Genomic DNA, 20,611 nt, shown 5'->3' with positions numbered 1-20,611 from the left:
AAAATCCAAACTGTCCAGCCTCTGGCCCTCTGTACACCACATTTGCTCAACTGCACCCTCACCCCACCTTTGATGGCATAGTTCCCATTAAAACCATTGCTTTCTCTCACCCTGGCCATTCCCCGAGTACGGCCTTCATCTCCACTCCTAAAGGCCAAGGTGCACAGACTTGGAAGGATGTGACGGACAACTGGTTTAGCTATTCACCGCCACATCTGGCTGGACCACAAAACATTGATCGGGTTCTGCTGTCCTCTGCTAAAACTGTTCACTATTCCAGGATCATTCTGGAATGCAAGGATAACCCATGGCATCTTTTCTCTACTGAAAACCCTCTTAAACTCCCCTCCCTGTTTCCTCCACCCTCATCTCCAATAATAAGTGGGAGGAGCTTATGGACTTCTTGTCACTAAAATCAAGACCATCCGATTAGCTGCCTCTACTGCGTCCCTCCCTTCCACTAGCCCACCTAACCACACTTCCTCTAAAGCTGTTCCCTGACCTAACCCTAAACTCGCATCTTTCTCTAGTTGTGCTCCTATTCCCCCTCATGCCTTCTCCGAGCTCATCTTGTCCATAAGACCCACTTCATGCTCCTTTAATCTCATTCCCACTAAATTGGTGACCACCCCACTTCCCCTGCTGCCCCCCATGTGAGCCAATATTGTTAACAGTTCTCTCTCTTCATGTGTTGTGTCCTCTAAATCTGCCGTCATCACCCGTCTCCTCAAAAAAACAACTCTTGTTGTCCTTGCAAACTATTATCCTATTTCCAAACTCCCTTTCCTCTCCAAAGTTCCTGAATGTATTGTCACCTCCCAAATCCGTTGCCATCTTTCCCAAAACTTCATGTTTGAATCTCTCCAATCAGGATGCTGCTCCTGCCACAGTACTGAAACAGCTTTTATCAGAGTCACAAATGACATCCTATGTGACTAACACAGGTAAATACTTGGATTAAAGAAAATTGCAGGGATATGGAGAAGGAATGGGGGAGTCATACTAAGTAGATTGCTGTTCGAAAGAGCCAAGGTAGACTCAATGAGTCGAACAGCTGCCTCTGATGTGCGATTCTATGATTTCAGGAACGTGATTTGTGTGGTCATGCTGTGAACTTTGTCCCGTTTATTTGATTCCTACCAGTCAAAATTCAAATTGAGCTAAAGGTGTTAGTGCTGTGAATATAAGGCACTGGAAAATATGTCCAATGCAAAACACATGCTTGAATAACTATAATGGAGAGCACAACCAAAAAAAAGTTTTAATTTTGTTTTTGCTTATTGCACAGCTATTTGCAGAACCAAGCTAATGCCTCAGTGAGCCTTGGCTTCATCTTCCAGAGGAGTGCTATTTAATGTATCAATAGGTGTTTTCCAATTTTCCATGCCAGCATTCCATATGGTCTTTCTGGGACTTGCTGAATTATTGGCACTTTTGTGCTGGATCTCTTCTGTTAGGCACTGAGATTGCCCATGTTAATAAAGTTACAGCTAGCAGAAACACAATACTTTCTGCTCCATCTTTTGGGCTAGATTCAAACCCAAGCCGTAGAGGTTAAAGACTGATGTGCTATCCCTTAAATTTTAACCGGCCCTCCCCCTCCAGTTTAATACCAACATACGAATTAGGAGCAGGAGTAGGCCACTCGACCCCTCGAGCCTGCTCTGCCATTCAATGAGTTCATGGCTGAATTGATTACTCCACATTTCCACCTCCTTCCATAATACCTTAATGAACAGTCCAAAGAAGGACATTGCACATAATGGTTAACAGTTAGGCTCTGGAAGTGTTTTGGACTTCCATGGCTCCAATGGGGGTGACGAAGACTTGGCAAATAGGCTGGGACCTGAATGCTTGGGGCCCAGACCTTTACTGATGGTTTCCAGAGAGGCTTATCGTGAAGGCGTGAAACCATTGCCTGCCCCTAACATGGTGCCCTGTGTTGCTAGTGATGGGAACTCCCTTACATTGAGAGTTACTAATTTTCAACCCTCTCTGGGACCTAGAGAGTGCCCCCCTCCCAACCGTCAAATCCAGACAGCAGTGGAATTTCTGACCTCTATAGTGGCATGGGTGCCTGCTAGGCCTGTACTATGTTGTTAGGTGTTTGTGCTCTCTGGCAGAGTTAACACCAGAGGGTATCTGTGCGGGTCTAATCCTGCTGTAAAACACATCTCTCTCAGCAATTTTAGGGCCATGGGATTTGTCCATTCCTACCTATACATCAGGGAAAAACTTCTTGTGCTGTAGACACCTGATGGTTTTGGTTATTGAACAAGTGGTATTTAGTAGCTTTGCAAAGCAAATACACAACATAGCACAGGATTCAAAAAGGATTTCTACATTACATCAGTGACTACACTTCTAAAGTACTTCATTGGCTGTAAAGTGCTTTGGGACGTCCTGTGATTATAAAAGGCACTATATAAATGCAAGTCTTTTTTTGGAAGCCTTATTAATTCTGGTTACTGAACAAGTAGTATTCGAGAGTCGACAAAGCAAATAAACAACATAGTACAGGATTCAAAAAAAGTCATTAAAGTTGATAAATTAACCAAAGCTTGAGTTATTTGCATTTCCCTCTCACTGTTTTGTTTTAACATGTGTGATTCATGTGGCAAATTACAAAATGAGAAGGAGCTACATTTAAAAAAATCTCTAAACATGAAGTGCAAGGAGTAAATTAATCATCAGGAATTTTGGCTGTGGGTGGTGAATCACTGGTGTTAACAATACTGGAAATTGATTTGGTTCTTTCTGTGAAATATGATTTTCTTAGGAAGTTTACATGATTAACACATGTTTTGTGCATGTTCTGTGAGTTTTTCTTTTCTGGGCTGTGGGTTTGCTTTGTGGAACTGTTGTATACCACTTGTTCAGTGACCAGAACTATTCTCCTGATTCAGCTCATCACTGTTAATGAACACAGTTGTGCATTGCACCCATTTATTAACTTATCGTTTTGACCTGAGGTGATAGACTGGTGCCCTTGAAGGAGTTTTAGCTACAGCCAAGATTTTCATAATCCCTAGAAGCCAAACAGAAGATGCTGGATTAGCTGCAGACCAGTTATATCTGGATCTGCTTCCCATTAATTTAGAGTGGAAACAACGTGAGATATTTTGCTTTATGCATGAAATTGGCAGTTATCTCCAAGTCGTATTTATTTTTTCTGACCATTTCTTTCACCTCCCCTCCTGAAGATGTTGATTCTCATCTAATGTGCAATCAGGAGTGAAACTCTGGCTATTTTATCCCACAACCTTAACCCAGGATACTGTGGCCAAGTGTAGCATTTATTACCACGCCCCCAGTTGAGATCAGCTAAGTCAGAACAAACCTGGGATCAAACTTGGGAATCTCCCTGATCTTTTTGGCTTGATTGCTCACTGGATAAACTTGTTCAGTTGTCGGGGGCAGCGGTCAGAGTTTTTATTTTAAATTTAGTTTTAGTAAAGCTTATGGGTAACTTATTTAACATTTATTTTGTATAACTCATAGGCAGAGCATCCACGACCTGGCCAGAGGTATTCTGGTACAACGCGTACTGCTTATCTACCAGACAATAATGAGGGGAGAAAGGTGTGCAAACTGCTACGGCGTGCCTTTGATCAAAGACTGATCTTCACTGTTGGAACATCTAGCACTACAGGGAGAAGTGACGTGGTAACATGGAATGATATTCATCACAAAACCAGTACGACGGGAGGACCTTCAATGTAAGTATGATGTTAATGGTATTAACATAGCGCAGATTCAGCATCAGTGCCTGATAAATGAACAGGCTGCAACAATTCACAAATCATTTCCTTGTGATTCCCTAGGGCTGATTTTAACACTTTATTGTGGCTGGAAATGGTGGTAGCAGATTGGCTTCATGTTGTACACACTGCCTGAATTTCCTTTGCATTATTGCAGAGGAAATTCAGGCAGTGTGTATAATTGGCTAATTTGTGACTGGCTATTTTCCACATCTGACAGGTCCTTTAAGTGACTTGGGTAGTGTTTTTAAGTTAAAGCTTAACATTTTTAATAAATAACAGTGTAAACAGTAAATGCTGGAAATATTCAAGTCTGGCAGCATCTGTGGAGACAAAGGGTCATGAGGGTCACAGACCTGAAACGTTAACTCTGTTTCGCTCTCTACAGATGCTGCCAAATCCGCCAGATTTCCAGCATCTGCAGTACTTTGGTGTTTAAGATTTTTAATTGATCTGACACAGTAAAGGCATGGTGTAGTAATTTGAGTACCTTTTACTCAGGACTATCTGCTAAATGAGACGTATTTGTACGTATTATGCAACCAACTTGAAATGTTCGAGGTGTACTGCAGCAAAGGTTAATTCGCTGTGATTTGTATAACAATGAAACACGCAGCTTTTCACACCTCTTCTCTTTGGCCTCCTTGTCTCGAGAGACAATGGGTAAGCGCCTAGAGGTGGTCAGTGGTTTGTGGAGCAGCGCCTGGAATGTCTATAAAGGCGAATTCTAGAGTGACAGACTCTTCCTGGGGATGTTCGCTGCCTCGAGGACTTCTGCGTTGGATATAGGGTCCTGCCACCTGATGCCAAGGATTCTTCGGAGGCAGCAAAGGTGGAATGAGTTGAGACGTCGTTCTTGGCTGACATACGTTGTCCAGGCCTTGATGCCGTAGAGCAAGGTACTGAGGACACAGGCTTGAAACACTGGGACTTTTGTGTTCTGTGCCAGTACGCCATTTTCCCACATCCTCTTGACCAGCCTGGACATAGCAGCAGACGCCTTTTCCATGCGCTTGTTGATTACTGCATCGAGAGACAGGTTACTGGTGATAGTTGAGCCTAGGTAGGTGAACTCTTGAACCACTTCCAGAGCGTGGTCGCCAATATTGATGGATGGAGCATTTCTGACGTCCTGTCCCATGATGTTCGTTTTCTTGAGGCTGATGGTTAGGCCAAATTCGTTGCAGGCAGCCGCAATCCTGTCGATAAGTCTCTGCAGACATTCTTCTGTGTGAGATGTTAATGCAGCATCGTCAGCAAAGAGGAGTTCGCTGACGAGGACTTTCCGTACTTTGGTCCTCGCTCTAAGATGGGCAAGGTTGAACAACCTGCCATCTGATCTTGCGTGGAGGAAAATTCCTTCTTCTGAAGACTTGAACGCATGTGAGAGCAGTAGTGAGAAGAAAATCCCAAACAGTGTAGAGGTGTGAGAACACAGCCCTGTTTCACACCACTCAGGATAGGAAAGGGGTCTGATGAGGCACTGCGATGTTGAATTGTGCCTTTCATATCCTCATGGAATGAGGTGATGATACTTAGTAGCTTTGGTGGACATCCAATCTTTGCTAGTAGTCTGAAGAGACCACGTCTGCTGACTAGGTCAAGGCTTTGGTGAGATCAATGAAAGCAACGTAGAGGAGCATCTGTTGTTCGCTGCATTTCCCCTGTAGCTGACGAAGGCAGAACAGCATGTTAGTGGTGGATCTCTCTGCTCGAAAGCCACACTGTGCCTCAGGGTAGATACGCTCAGCCAGCTTCTGGAGTCTGTTTAATATGACTCGAGCGAAGACTTTCCCCACGATGCTGAGCAGGGAGATTCCACAGTAGTTGTCGCAGTCACTGCGGTCACCCTTGTTCTTATCGAGGGTGATGATATTGGCATCGTGCATGTCCTATGGTACTGCTCCCTCACCCCAGCACAGGCAAAGCTGTTCATGGAGTGCTGAGAGTATATCAGGCTTGGCACTCTTGATTACTTCAGGGGTAATGCCGTCTTTTCCACGGACTTTTCCACTGGCTAGAGAATCAATGGCATCACTGAGTTTTGATTTTGTTGGCTGTTTGTCCAGCTCATCCATGACTAGCAGAGACTGGGCTGCATTGAGGACAGTATCAGTGACAACGTTTTCCCTGGAGTACAGTTCTAGGCAGTGCTCCACCCAGTGGTCCATTTGCTTGCATTGGTCAGTAATCGTTTCCCCTGATTTAGACTTGAGGGGGGGCGATCTTCTTGAAGGTTGGCCCAAAAGCGCTCTCGATGCCATCATACATTCCTCTGATGTTTCTGGTGTCGGAGGCCAGCTGAATACGACCGCACAGGTGTTGCCAGTAGTCATTTGCACAGTGCCTGGCTGTTCTTTGTTCAGCGCTTCTGGCTGTATTATCACTATTGAAGAGCTAGGAACTGTACCTGGAACACTGCGTCCAATTGCACTTCAAATTGCTGACCTAATTAACTGGAATCTTTTGGATGTTTTTCATTGTCAGCTCTTGTTTCAAATCAGCACAACACTTTTCAAACTGATAGCTGATTGAACAGCTGATCACTCAGCTGTGATGTTCTTGCACGTTTATCCTGCTCTGTGTCATCTGTTTCCCTGCTGCTGCAGCTTGCCACCAGCCTCTGCCACTCACCTCGCCTCTGCACTTGCCTGATTTCTAACATTAAATCCATCATGTCAGCCAGCATCTCCAGCCTTAAATCTGTCTTGCTAACAGTTTATCAGCATGTATCATCTCAGCCAGGCAGCATCCTTAAATCTCCATTTGTTAACTCCATGATGAGGTCAAGCCTCATCTGGGACTTTGGATTTCTAGTAGCACCAGGGGCTTTGGGCCAAAAACTGTGTAATCATTCTTTCAGAGAGTTCAGGGAATTCATTAAAAATTGTGCCATAAAGCCATAGGATTGCTTGAAATCTAAGGTACTGCATCTGTTTTCATGAGTTAAAACAGAAACTGCTGGAAGTAAAGTGTATCAGTCAGCATCTGTAAAGAGAAAAGGAGGACTGTGATGTTCTGATGAAGGGTGCTCATCCAAAACAGTACATGCCCAAGATGGCACCTGCCTTTTCACTTCCAGATGTTGACTGAACTGCTATCCATTTACAGTGTTTTCTGTTTTTTATTTAAGATTCCCAGTATCTGCAGTTTTTCCTTTTTACTTACACTTTTTTCAAGTCCTGGTTCTAGTTAACTCTGATAATATTGGGTCTTCAGGCCAGTCTGCCATACTCCCTCAATAGGAAATATTCCTCCTTCATGGCTTTCCTGGAATGGTCTACAGAGATAACTTGGTGAAAAAGAGCTGACTGAACTTTTCCCACCCTTTCTAACTGATTTTATTATTTCAAAGCATGAAAGTAGCATCTGTTATATTTATTCAAAAGCTCACCATATATAATCACATAGAATGTTAACAGCACAGAAAGAACCCATTCAGCTTGTCCTGTCCCTCCCAGCACTCTGAGCCTCTCAGCTTGTCCCACTCACCTGCCTTTTCCCCACAGCCCTGCAAATTTTTTCTCTTCCTATAATTATCCAGTTCCCTATTGAAAGCCATGATTAAAGTGGCCTCCACCACGCTGTCAGGCAGTGCATTCCAGATCCTAACCACTCACTGCGTAAAAAAGTTTTTCCTCATGTCGCCTCTGGTTCTTTTGTCGATTACCTTAAATCGATGTCCTCTGGTTCTAGACCCTTGGGTCAAAGGGGAACCTTTTCTCCCCATCTACTATCCCCAGACCCCTCAAGATTTTGAACACCTCTATTAAATCTCCTCACAACTTTCTCTTGTCTATAGAGAACAGCCCAGCTTCCCCAATTTATCCTCGTAACTGAAGTCTTTCATCCCTGGAACCATTCTTGTAAATCATTTCTGTACTCTCTCTAAAGCCTTTGCATCCTTCCTGGAGTGTGCCACCCAGATTTGGACATAATACTCCCATTGAGACCAAACCAGTGGTTCACCCTAACTTCCTTGCTTTTGTACTTTTGTCTCTATTTATAAAGCCCAGGATCCTGTATGCTTTATTAGCCACTTTCTCAATCTACTGTGCCACCTTCAACAATTTGTGCACATATACCCCCAGGTCCCTCTGCTCCTGCCCTCTTCCCCCCGCCCCTCCCCCCCTTCAGAATTCTATCCCTTATTTTTCCTCCTTCCTACTGAAATGTATCACTTCACATTTCTCTGCATTAAATTTCATCTGCCACGTGTCCGCCCATTCCCCCAGCCTGTCTACGTCGTCTTGAAGTTTATCACTAACCTGTTCACATTTCACAATGCCAAGTTTTGTGTCATCTTCAAATTTTTAACTTGTGCCCTACACACTAAAGTCTAGGTCATTAATATAGATCAAGAAAAGCAGTGGTTCGAACACCGACCCCTGGGATCCCCACCATATACCTTCCTCCAGTCTGAAAAACATCCGTTCACCACTACTCTCTCTGTTTCCTTTCACTCAGCCAACTTTGTATCCATGCTGCCACTGTCCATTTCATTCCATGAGTTTCAACTTTGCTGACAAGCCTGTTATGTGGCAGTTTATCAAATGCCTTTTGGAAGTCCATGTACACCGCATTACCCTCATCAACCCTCTCTCTGTTACATCATTGAAAAACTTGATCAAGTTAGTTATACCTGATTTTCTCTCAACAAATCAATGCTGGCTTTCCTTAATTAATTCACATTTGCCCAAATGACTGTTAATTTTGTCTTGGTCCCTAATTGGCCCCACTCCTCTTTTACCACCCTTTTACGATTTTATATGCCTATAGAAGATTTGGATTCCCTTTTATGTTATCTGCCAGTCTCTTACATTTTTTTTTTTGCTGCTCTTACTACTTTTTTCACTTCCTCGTTGACCTTTCTATATTCAGCCTGGCTCTCACTTGTATTATCCACCTGACATCTGTCATATGCACCCTTTTTTCTGCTTCGTCTTATTCTCTCTTTTTTGTCATCCAGGGAGCTTGGATTTGTTTGTCCTTTATTTCCCCCTTGTGGGAATGTACTTCGACTGTACCTGAACTATCTCCTTTTTGAAGGTAGCCCATTGTTCAATTACAGTTTTGCCTGCCAATCATTGTTTACAATTTACCCAGGACAGATCTGTTCTCACCCCAATTGAAATGAGCCCTTTTTATCCCAGTCTACATTCAGATAATTAAAGTCCACCATTAAAACAAGCTTTTGCACCTCACTGCAATTTACTTGCAAACTTATTCCTATATATCTTTTCTACTAGATGGTCACCTATAGAATACACCCATTAGTGTAATGGTACCTCTACTGTTGCTTAGCTCTAACCAAATAGATTATGTTCCTGACAGCTCAAGATTTTTTTTTATTCAACATGGGATGTGGGTGTCACTGGCCAGGCCAGCATTTATTGCCCATCCCTAATTGCCCTTGACAAGGTGGTGGTGAGCTGCCTTCTTGAACCGCTGCAGTCCATGTGGGGTAGGTACACCCGCTGTGCTGTTCGGAAGGGAGTATGAGGATTTTGACTCAGTGACAGTGAAGGAACAGCGATATAGTTCCAAGTCAGGATGGTTGTGACTTGGAGGGGAAGTTGCAGGTGGTGGTGTTCCCATGCATTTGCTGCCCGTGTCCTTCTAGTTGGTAGAGGTCGCGGGTTTGGAAGGTGCTGTCTATGGAGCCTTTGTGCATTGCTGCAGTGCATCTTGTAGATGGTACACACTGCTGCCACTGTGTGTCGGTGGTGGAGGGAGTGAATGCTTGTGGATAGGGTGCCAGTCAAGCGGGCTGCTTTGTCCTGGATGGTTTCGAGCTTCTTCAGTGCTGTTGGAGCTGAACCCATTCAGGCAAGTGGAGAGTATTCCATCACACTCCTGATTTGTGCCTTGTAGATGGTGGACAGGCTTTGGGGAGTCAGGAGGAGAGTTACTTGCTGCAGGATTCCTAGCCTATGGTCTGCTCTCGTAGCCATGGTATTTATATGGCTATTCCAGTTCAGTTTCTGGTCAATGGTAGCCCCTAGGATGTTGATAGTGAGGGGATTAAGTGATGGTAATGCCATTGAATGTCAAGGGGAGATAGTTAGATTCTCTCTTGTTGGAGATGGTCATTGCCCGGCACTTGTGTGGCGCGAATGTTGCTTGCCACTTATCAGCCCAGGCCTGGATACTGTCCAAGTCTTGCTGCATTTCTACATGGACTGCTTCAGTATCTGAGGAGTAGCGAATGGTGCTGAACGTTGTGCAATCATCAGCAAACATCCCTATTTCTGACCTTACAATTGAAGGAAGGTCATTGATGAAGCAGCTGAAGATGATTGGGCCTAGGACATTGCCCTGAGGAACTCCTGCAGTGATGTCCTGGAGCTCAGATGATTGACCTCCAACAACCACAACCATCTTCCTGTGCGCTAGGTATGACACCAACCAGCAGAGAGTTTTCCCCCCGATTCCCATTGACTTCAGTTTTGTTAGGGCTCCTTGATGCCATACTCGGTCAAATGCTGCCTTGATGTCAAGAGCAGTCACTCTCACCTCACCTCTTGAGTTCAGCTCTTTTGTTCACGTTTGAACCAAGGCTGTAATGAGGTCAGGAGCTGAGTGGCCCTGGCATAAGCCAAAATGAGCATCACTGAGCAGGTTATTGCTAAGCAAGTGGCACTGTTGATGACACCTCCATGATTTTACTGATGATTGAGAGTAGGCTGATGGGGCAGTAATTGGCTGGGTTGGACTTGTCCTGCTTCTTGTGTACAGGACATACCTCGGCAATTTTCCACATTGCAGCATAGATGCCAGTGTTGTAGCTGTACTGGAAAATGGGGAACTACAGACCTGTTAGCCTTGCATCAGTAGCAGGGAAAATGTTAGTATCTATTCTCAAGGACACTTGGATAATAATGATCGGGGGATTGGGCATAGTCAACATGGAATTATGAATGGGAAATCATGTTTGATGAACCTGTTGGAGTTTTTTGAGAATGTTATTAACAGAATTGATAAAGGGAAGTTGGTGGACGTAGTATACTTGGATTTTCAGAAGGCTTTTGATAAAGACCCCCACAGGAGGTTGGTTAGCAAAATTAAAGCACATGGGATAGGACGTAATGTTAAGGGCCTGGATTAAGGATTGGTTAACTGGCAGAAAGTGGAGAGTAGGAATAAATGGGTCATTCTCGCGTTGGCAGGCTGTGACTAGTGGGGTACTACAAGAATCCGTGCTTGGGCCCCAGCTGTTCACCATATATAATCAATGATTTGGATGTGGGGACTAAATATATTTCCAAGTTTGCAGATGACCCAAAGGTAGGTGGGAATGTGTGTAGTGAGGAAGATGAAAAGTGGCTTCAAGGGGATTTGGACAGACTTGGTGAGTGGGCAAGCACATGGCAGATGGAATATAATGTGGAAAAATGTGAAGTTATCCACTTTGGTAGGAGGAACAGATGTGCAGAGTATTTCTTAAATGGTAAGCGATTAGAAAGTGTAGCTGTACAAAGGGACCTGGGTGTCCTCGTCAATAAGCCACTGAAACCTAACATGCAGGTGCGGCAAGCAATTAAAAAGGCTGATGGTATGTTAGCCTTTATTGCAAGAGGATTTGAGTACAGGAGTAGTGAAGTCTTGCTACAATTATATAGAACCTTGCTTAGACTGCGTGGATGGAGTACAGTGCACATTTGGTCCCCTTACCTTCGGAAGGATATTATTGCCATAGAGGGAGTACAATGAAGGTTCACCAGACTTGTTCCTGGGATGGCAGGACTGTCCTATGAAGAGAGATTGGGGAATCAGGGCCTGTATTCTCTCGAGTTTCGAAGAATGAGAGATGATCTCATTGAAACCTACAAAATACTTAAAGGATTAGACAGGAAAGATGCAGGTAAGATGTTTCCCATGGTTGAGGAGTCTAGGACCAGGAGACACAATTTCAAAATAAGGGGGAAACCACTTAGGACAGAGATGAGGAGAAATTTCTTTACTCAGAGGGTTGTGAATCCTTGAAATTCTCTATCCCAGAGGGCTGTGGAAGTTCAGTCATTGAGTATGTTTAAAGCAGAGATTAACAGATTTCTAAATAGCAATGACATTAAAGCATATGGAGTTAGTGTGGGAAAAAGGCATTGAAGTGGATGATCAGCCATAATCGTATTGAATGGCAGAGCAGGCTTGATGGGCTGAATGGTCGACTCCTGCTCCTATGTTCCTAAAGGAGCCTTGGCAAATTGCTGCATTCTATCTTGTAGATGGTATACACTGCTGCCACAATGTGCTGTAGTGGGGGCAATGAATGTTTAAGGTGGTCGATGGGCTGCTAATCAAATGGGCTGCTTTGCCCTGGATGGTGTCGAGCTTCTTGAGTGTTGTTGGAGCTGCACCTATCCAGGCAAGCGGGAGTGTTCCATTACCGTCCTGACTTGTGCTTTGTAGATGGTGGAAAGGCTTTGGGGAGTCTGGAGGTAAGTCACTTGCCTTAGAATTCTCAGCCTCTGTCCTGCTCTTGTAGCCACAGTATTTATGTGGCTCTTGCAGTTAAGCTTCTTGTCAATTGAGGTTCCCCTGGATGTTGATTGTGGGTAATTCTGTGATGGTAATGCTGTTGAATGTTGAGGGGAGGTGGTTAGATTGTCTCTTGTTGGAGATAAAGAGGTATTACTTTTGGAACTCGGCAAATGATTATTTTCAATACTTCTGTGTTATGCAGTCAAATCTGGGAAGGATTGTACAAGTTCAGTTTTATATTCTATAGCTGTATAATAAAACTGCAGAATTTTATAGTTTTAGAAAGTGTCCATTTTGCAATAAAACTAAGATTCTGTATGAAGAAGATAGCCTGGCTGTATTAATGTATTCTTGAATGGATGACATTATGTCAGGTCATGTAATGGCATTGCCATTGTAAAACAAAAATGCAAAGTTGTTGATTCAAGTTCTGCAAATCATGGGAACAAATAGCTTAGAATACTGATGGAAATTTTGTGAACAAACTGCTAAAATGCATACAGTGCTTCAAATTATATGGCACATAACTATTTTAAATAGTATAATCCGTGGCAATTATTTTTGAAGATACATTATCAGTCTTTCAAAGCATCTATCTGGCAGCTACAGTATTTTGATTGCCCCAGTTTCTCCCTGGTACATTTGTTCTGGTTAACTATCTTGAGACCTGGGTCACAAAACAGATCTGACAAGAACCAAGCTTTTACTTGCTGTGCTCATGTCAAATTTATTTAGTCAGGATGTGCAGACTGGCATATAATTCCATCCATCATAGAGCATTGTCATTAACAGCATGCAAAACATGTCAGCCACTAGATAATCTAGTTAGTGCGCATGATTCAGCTTGCAGAAAAACAGAGAAGGTTAAGCAGAGATTTAATAGATATGTTCAAAATTATGAAGGGTTTTGGGTTTTGATAGAGTAAATAAGGAGAAACTGTTTCCAGTGGTAGAAGGGTCAGTAACCAGAGGACACAGATTTAAGGTGATTAGCAAAAGAACCAGAAGCAAATACAACTTCGATGTATAATAAATATGTAGCTGCCATTTGACCCATGACTGTGATCCTGCTAGCATGTGAAATAAATATCTTGCTTAGATTAAAATATTGCTCTCTTTTTCTTAGGTTTGGGTATCCTGATCCAACCTATCTGGCACGTGTGCAGGATGAGTTGAAGGCCAAAGGCATATACTAAAATATACTAAATGCAACAGTCAAGTAAAATAATACTGTGTAATAATTACTGCTTCTTGCAGGTTTAAAAGAATTTTATTAAGGTTATATATGTTCAGTGCATAACAACTATTATTTTTTCAGCTTTGCCATGCAGCAAAATAGTTGATGCATTAAGTCTTTCACAAAATGCATAAATGTGTGAATAATCATTTCAAAATATTGTAATTTGGTTTTGCCCAATAGACGTACAAAAGGTTCACTTCCACGTGTCAAATATTTTACTGTTTCCATGCATTATGTCAATCTAATGGTATATATTTTATATTGTTGCAGCTAATGGATCTGTAGTGGCTAGTGTTCCCTCATTCCCATCTCTAAAGGCATTTCTCTATTTTGGATCCAAGTACAAAACCCATGGATCCAATGTCAATGCATCTTTCCAAGTCTTTGTAACCAAGGGCATTCCGATTTCTGCTGAAAAGGGGAAGGAGAGCAGATTCAATCAGCACTGCAAAGAGAGGTAGTAGGGAGGGAAAAAAAACTACACCAAACTGGCTTTGGAGATTCAGTTTTTCTTTCTTGCCTTCCCTGTCTCTGTACTGCACTCACTGTCCACACACACTCGCCTAGATCTTCCTTTCACCCTAGAGAACTTATAAAATGACACTCCGCCATACAGCACAACCCAGACGCTTCTGCACAGATCTCAGATCTGTCATAAAGCACAGAAAGAGACAGCAACGAGAGAATCACATCAGGAATGTGTTAGCAGAGAATCAAGGAAAGGCACTCTATAGTAAAAGAATCATTAATGGCAAGAAATATTATACTCTTTAAAGCATTTTCCTATGTTACCTTGGTATCACTATTGTAACCTGAATCCAAATAGCCTAACATTTTAGTTGATCATAGTCGATGTGATTTGCCTGAAAATCAGTGAAAAACATTCAAAAGCACTAGGAAAAATTGCTTTCTCCAGGAGAAACCAAGTTATGATCTGGAAACTGGTGTTTAAAAGTTCAGGAACTGTTGTTGCTCAGCTTGACCAGCGGTAGTTTTAGAGCAACCATGACATTTGTAAAACAGCTCAAACAATTTCACATGAGTTATGTAGCTGGTTTCATTTATCAATTCCACATTTAGTATGCAGTGTATATTTCTTGTATCATCGCTCTTAGTGATGCCACATTTAACTTGAACAATAGCTGTTAAAGAGAGTACGCAAACTACAAGCTCCATATTGCCTTTCTAGTTTATGAATGTTAAACTGTTGGATTGAATTACTGCCTTGAACTTCTTGTTGTTCTATTATATATAGTCTGTTTTCAAGTAAATTGATGCCCTTTTATAAGGCTGGTAGAAAGATGCTATGTGTTGGGCTAGAAAGTATTGCCTTTGAAATTATGCTGTATGGTATTGTCAAATGAGAACTTGTAGCAATTTCAGATTCCTCTGTCGGCTATTTTAATTGTGCCTATATTCAACCATAATAGTTATCTTAATATCTGATTGTGGTAGCTTGATTTCCAAATTGAATGTTCCATCAGCTTGCTTATTGTTGAAATTCTGTCTGTAGCTGAGTCTTTTAAAGTAAATTGCTATGAAAATAATGCTGGTACCAGGGCCATACTTTGCTACAATATGTTTTCATGCTTTAAAATAAATTTGCTTTACACCCAATCTAAAGGTGTGTATTTTATTTCATTGCTATTAGTAGGTCTGCATTAAGTATTTCAAAAAGACTACTTATTTCAGTTCAAAAATTAATCTTCAGGATTTGGCAAAACATTGTTCAAAGCACTATTTTTCCATTTGTGCAGTTCTCATTCAGTGAAGTTAATACACAATAACCAATCCTGTTCAAATGTAGTTTTGGCTGAATAAGCAGACAAACCAGTCAGCCATGGGAAATTATGGATGAATTATCTACAAAACATTTAATGCATATGAGTATTTTGTGTTTTGCAGCTCAACCAGAAACAACTTTTTTATGAACTAGCAGCCACTCTGCCATCCATTTCAAGAAATGGATGACAATTGATACTCCTTTAATAATCTATACTTAGATTAAACTAGTTTGGAAGGGGGATGGGAACCTGAGGGCAGTTTCAGATGGGACGAACTGAGGGTCCAGATAGACACATGGCAGCATGATATCATTGCTAAAATGGAAACTTGGCTTAAAGAGGGTCAAAATCGACATCCCTGGATATAGAGTTTCCAGGCAGGATAGAGAGGGGGATGAAAAAGGAGGGGGTTTAGCATTATTGGTTAAAGAATCAATAACAGCTGTGAGAAGGGATGATATGCTAAATGAAATATCAAATGAGGTTTTAGGGTTGAGCTCAGAAATGAAAAAAAGGGGCAGCCACACTACTAAGAGTGTACTATAGACCCCCAAATAGTGAGAGGGAGATAGAAGAATAAGTATGTAGGCAAATTTCTGAGTAAAAAAAAAACAATAAGGCAATGATTGTTGGGGATTTCAACTACCCTAATATCAACTGGGATACAAAATGTGTAAACGGCACAGAGGGCACAAAATTATTGAACTGCATTCAAGAGAACTTTTTTAGCCAATGAGAGGGGGCGCAATTCTAGATTTAGTCTTGGGTAATGAAGCTAGGCAAGTGGATGAAGTAGCATTTTGGAGATAGTGACCATAATACAATTAGATTTAGCATTATTATGGAAAAGGTCAAAGAACAGGAGTAAAAGTTCTAAATTGGGGGGGCGGAAGGCAAAAATATTACAAAGCAGAGAGGTGACGTAGCGAAAGTGGACTGGATGCAGCTACTCGAAGGAAAATCAGTGGGAGACATTCAAAAGCAGGATTCCACAGGCACAGTGTAGGCATATCCCCACAAAGAAAAAGGGTGATACTGCCAAATCTAAACCACCGCCCCCCCACCCCCCGTTATCTAGAAGCATACATGGTAAGATTAAAAAAAGCTTATGACAGTCACAAAAAACTTAATACATTAGAAAGCTTTGAGGAGTATAGAAAGTGCAGGGGTGAAGTAAAAAAGGAAATTAGGAAAGCAAAGAGAGGACATGAAAAAATATTGGCAGGGAAAACCCAAAGATGTTTTATCAGTACATTAAGAACAAGAGGATAACTAACGAAAGAGTAGGGCCTGTCAGAGATGTACAAGGTAACCTTTGCGTGGATGCAGAAGACGTGGGCAGGGTTCAAAATGAGTACTTTGTCTCTGTCTTCACAAAGGAGAGGGATGATGCAGGCATTGTAGTTAAAGAGGAATGTGAAATGTTAGATGCGATAAGGATAATGAGAGAGGAAGTACTGTAAGGTCTGACATCCTTGCAAGTGGATAAATCACCAGGGCCGGATGGATTGTATCCCAAACTGTTAAAGGAAGCCAGGGTGGAAATCGTGGCTGCTCTGAGGATCATTTTCAAATCCTCACTAGATACAGGCGAGTTACTAGAGGATTGGAGGTCTACAAACTTTGTACCATTGTTTAAAAAGTGTGCAAGAGATCGGCCAAATAATTATAGGCCAGTCCATCTGACCTCCAGTGGTGGGCAAATAATTTGAAGCAATTCTGAGAACTAGGATAAATTGTCACTTAGCAAGCATAGATTAATCAGGGATAGTCAGTATGGATTTGTTAAGGGAAGCTTGTGTCTTACTCAATTGAATTTTTTGAGGAAGTAACAAGGAGGATTGATGAGGGTAGTGCAGTGATGATGTCTACGTGGATTTTAGTAAGGCATTTGACAAGGTCCACATGGCATTCAAAACGATCATGGCTGATCATCCACTTCAATGCCCTTTTCCCCACACTATCCTCATATCCCCTTTTGTCATTTATATTTAGAAATCTGTCAATCTCTGCTTTAAACATACTCAATGACTGAGCTTCCACAGCCCTCTGGGGTAGAGAATGCCAAAGATTCACCACCCTCTGAGTAAAGACATTTCTCCTCATCTCTGTCCTAAGTGGCTTCCCCCTTATTTTAAATTGTGTCCCCTGGTTCTTGACTCCCCAATCAGATGTTTATCTTACCTGCATTTTCCTTTTCTATCCCTTTAAATATTTTGTAGGTTTCAATGAGATCACCTCTCATTCTTCGAAACTCTGGAGAATACAGGCCCAGTTTCCCCAATCTCTCTTCGTAGGACAGTCCTGCCATTCTGGGAACAAGTCTGGTGAATCTTTGTTGCATTCCCTCTATGGCAATAATATCCTTCCTAAGGTAAAAGAGCCAAAACTGCTTACAGTACTCCAACTGCAGTCTAACCAAAGTTCTATACAATTGAAGCAAGACTTCAATACTCCAGTACTCAAATCCTCTTGCGATAAAGGCTAACATACTATTAGCCTTCTGAATTGCTTGCTGCACCTGCATGTTAGCTTTCAGTGATTTATTGACCAGGACTAATTGATGAACTATTGAGAGTTACTTCATTTGAAATTTAATCCACGCTCTACTTTGTCATTTGTTTGTGAGTACAAAGCAGCTCAGTATTGTGAACAGCTGATGCAAATTAATCAACATTTGCAGTATCTTTTGAAGAAGTATGTACTCCACAGAGCTGCACGAAATGGACATAGGCAAGACAATGGACCCTGGTAACATTCTGATTTGTAATGCTGAATATCTATGCCCCTTAGCCAAGCTATTCCAGTACAGCTGCAACACTGATATCTATGCAACAATGTGGACAATTGTGAAGGACTTTGAAAGGATGAATAGGGAGAAACCATTTGGCTGTAGCTGCCCCACCCAGTGAAGCTTCATCGACAAGAACAAAGTGGCCCTATAAGGTGAGTGGTAAGCTACTTTGTGGGGTCAGAAGGAGCAGGAGGATGCCACAAGGAAAGGCTACTTCAGCTTCTTTCACTCCTTCCCATCTGTGACACCCTGCTGATAACCTGAACAATATCTGTTGTTCTGAATGCTGGACTTTGTAGTATGGTTATGTTTTTACAACTGTGATCTTTAATGCAGTGTAAAATGGGCATTCTGGTGTGACCTCACACCAATTCTGCCCAGAGACAAGCCAGAGGTCTTGGTTACCATGAGAACAAGGAATCCAGATCAAAGACACTTTTGAAAGCAGGGTGCAAGGTTGCAGCACCTAAAAGACAATGGGTTTCACTCCCCCAGACTCTCAGATTGTAAATAGGGAGCCAGGGACACTAAAATGCAAATTTGAGTTGCAATTTTTAACACCTGGAAACAAAGGAAGACCTAAGTGGTTTTGCAAGGGTTAGACTTTTGGTCTCTGATATTTGTAAAAGGCAAACGACTATTGATTTTTGTTCTGGATAAATTCAACAGACTTTCGTAGGTTTGGAGGAAGAAAGGAAGAACAGCAGAGCTGCGTAGCTTAAAGAGAGAGAGAGAGAAACAGCTGCCCTCAGATCACTGATACAGCAAAAGACTGCTAAGATTTGAACGCGTTTTTGAAAGCCAAAGATGAACGGGGTCACCAGAGATTGCCTTATTAATGGAAATCCGGTCGAATGTGGCTCAGATGACGATAGCGAAAGATGACGTTGATTTTGAGAGGGATACTGGGAGATTCAATCTATTGCAACTGGGAGGTGTTTGGGACTTTAAACTGCAAGGATACCTTTTCGATAAGAGCACTGTTTAATGATTTTTAGCTTAGTCTTTATAGTAAAAGTCTTACAACGTGAAATCTTGTGTCATTCTTTAATTGATCTGGGGAGTTCATATCTCTTGTTTTGAAGTAGCGGTCTCTACTGACATTGTAACATTATCGATCAACCAAGATCACTTAAAACAGATTATCTAATCATTATATCATTGTTATATGTGCAAATAAGCTCTGCATTCCTCTATATTACACTTCAGAAATACTTCCTTGGCTGTAAAGTGCTTTGGGATGTCTTGAGGTGGAGAAATGTGCCATATAAATGCAATTTCTTTTGAAAATCTCATATTTAATCTAGGGCACCTCATTCTACATCTTTCAACTATTTCCTCTGTTCCAGGGGTCAGCAACATGGCCGTACATGAACACCGATGTCCGTGGTAAAAATGTTGAGGTCCGTGACTGGTAATATCAGGGATGAGAAATTCCCCATTGCCTCCAGTCCGGCTTTTAAAAAATTGCAGCCGTCAGTGTCACAGCTGACAGTTGTTTTGCTTCCAATTCGGACAAGTTCGTAGTTTTCCAGCGGGTTCCGATTTTTTTTAAAGCCTGCCGGAAACCACGAACTTGTCCAAATTGGAAGCAAAACAAGTGTCAGCTGTGAAACTGACAGCTGCGATTTTTAAAAAAATTGACCAATCACAAAGCTGAGAGTTCCTGCTCTCTGCAACAGTCGGGGCGGTGGGTGGTGAGTGGTGATGGGTGGAAACAGAGAAAAAGGGAGGGGACAGGGAAAGAGAGGGTGGGATGAGAGAGGGGGGTGACAGGTACAGAGAGAGTGGGGGACAGAGATGGGGGGGGAGAACAGGGAGAGGGGGAACACAGACAGAAGGGACAGACAGAGAGTGGGAACAGAGAGAAACGGGTCGGACAGGCAGAGAGAGAGGGTGGGAACGGGAAGAAAGAGAGAGCGAGAAGGGGTGGGACAGGGACTGAGAGGAAGGGAGAAAGTGGGAGGGGGAATGGGAGGAAGAGAGAGAAAAGGGGACAAGGGGAGAGGGGGAATGAGGAGAAAGAAGAGAGGGAGATGGGAGAGGGCACAGGCAGACAGGCAAAGAGAGAGAGGGGGCACGGAGAGAGAGGGTGGGGCAGGGAGAGAGAGAGAATGGGGTGATGGAAAGAGAGAGAGGGAGGGCAGGATGAGACAGAGACGGGGGACAGCGTGAGAGAGAGTGACGGGGACGGGTGAGAGAGAGAGAGAGAGAGAGGGGGGGAACAGGGAGGGGCAGAGGGAGGGGGACAGAGAGAGAGAGGGGGAGACGGGGATAGAGAGAGGGAGGCAGGGAGAGAGCGATGGGGCACGGGGAGAGAGAGAAAGAGGGGACAGGGAGAGAGAGAAAGAGGGGGGACGGGGAGCGAGAGAGAAAGAGGAGGGGACGGGGAGAGAGAGGGGGACGGAGAGAGAGAGAGAGGGGGGGAAAGGGAGGGGGAGGACAAAGAGAGAGAGGGTGGGGCAGGGAGAGAGAGAAAGGGGGGGACAGGGAGAGAGAGAGAGGGGAAGGAAGAGAGAGAGAGGGGGCAGGTAGAGAGAAAGGGAGG

The 20,611-nt window shown here is 42.9% G+C and overlaps 1 protein-coding gene across 2 annotated transcripts in view; it reads left to right on the top strand.

The window, feature by feature from the left end:
- Nucleotides 1-15,102, top strand: part of si:dkey-3h3.3 (uncharacterized protein LOC100144568 homolog) — a 36,138-nt gene extending 21,036 nt beyond the window's left edge. Inside the window, exons 3-4 of one of the 2 annotated variants that reach the window (XM_068032750.1) lie at nucleotides 3,502-3,719; nucleotides 13,372-15,102. In XM_068032750.1, coding sequence (XP_067888851.1) covers nucleotides 3,502-3,719; nucleotides 13,372-13,441 — 288 coding nt within the window. In that variant the 3' untranslated portion in view covers nucleotides 13,442-15,102. Of the gene's footprint in view, nucleotides 1-3,501; nucleotides 3,720-13,371 lie in introns of those variants that run through there. The other variant, XR_010975136.1, reaches the window with a different exon arrangement.
- The last annotated feature ends 5,509 nt before the right edge of the window (nucleotides 15,103-20,611 follow it).

This window comes from Heterodontus francisci, chromosome 1 (assembly GCF_036365525.1).
Source record: "Heterodontus francisci isolate sHetFra1 chromosome 1, sHetFra1.hap1, whole genome shotgun sequence".
Lineage (NCBI taxonomy): Eukaryota > Metazoa > Chordata > Chondrichthyes > Heterodontiformes > Heterodontidae > Heterodontus > Heterodontus francisci.
This window is presented reverse-complemented; position numbering and strand designations above follow the sequence as displayed.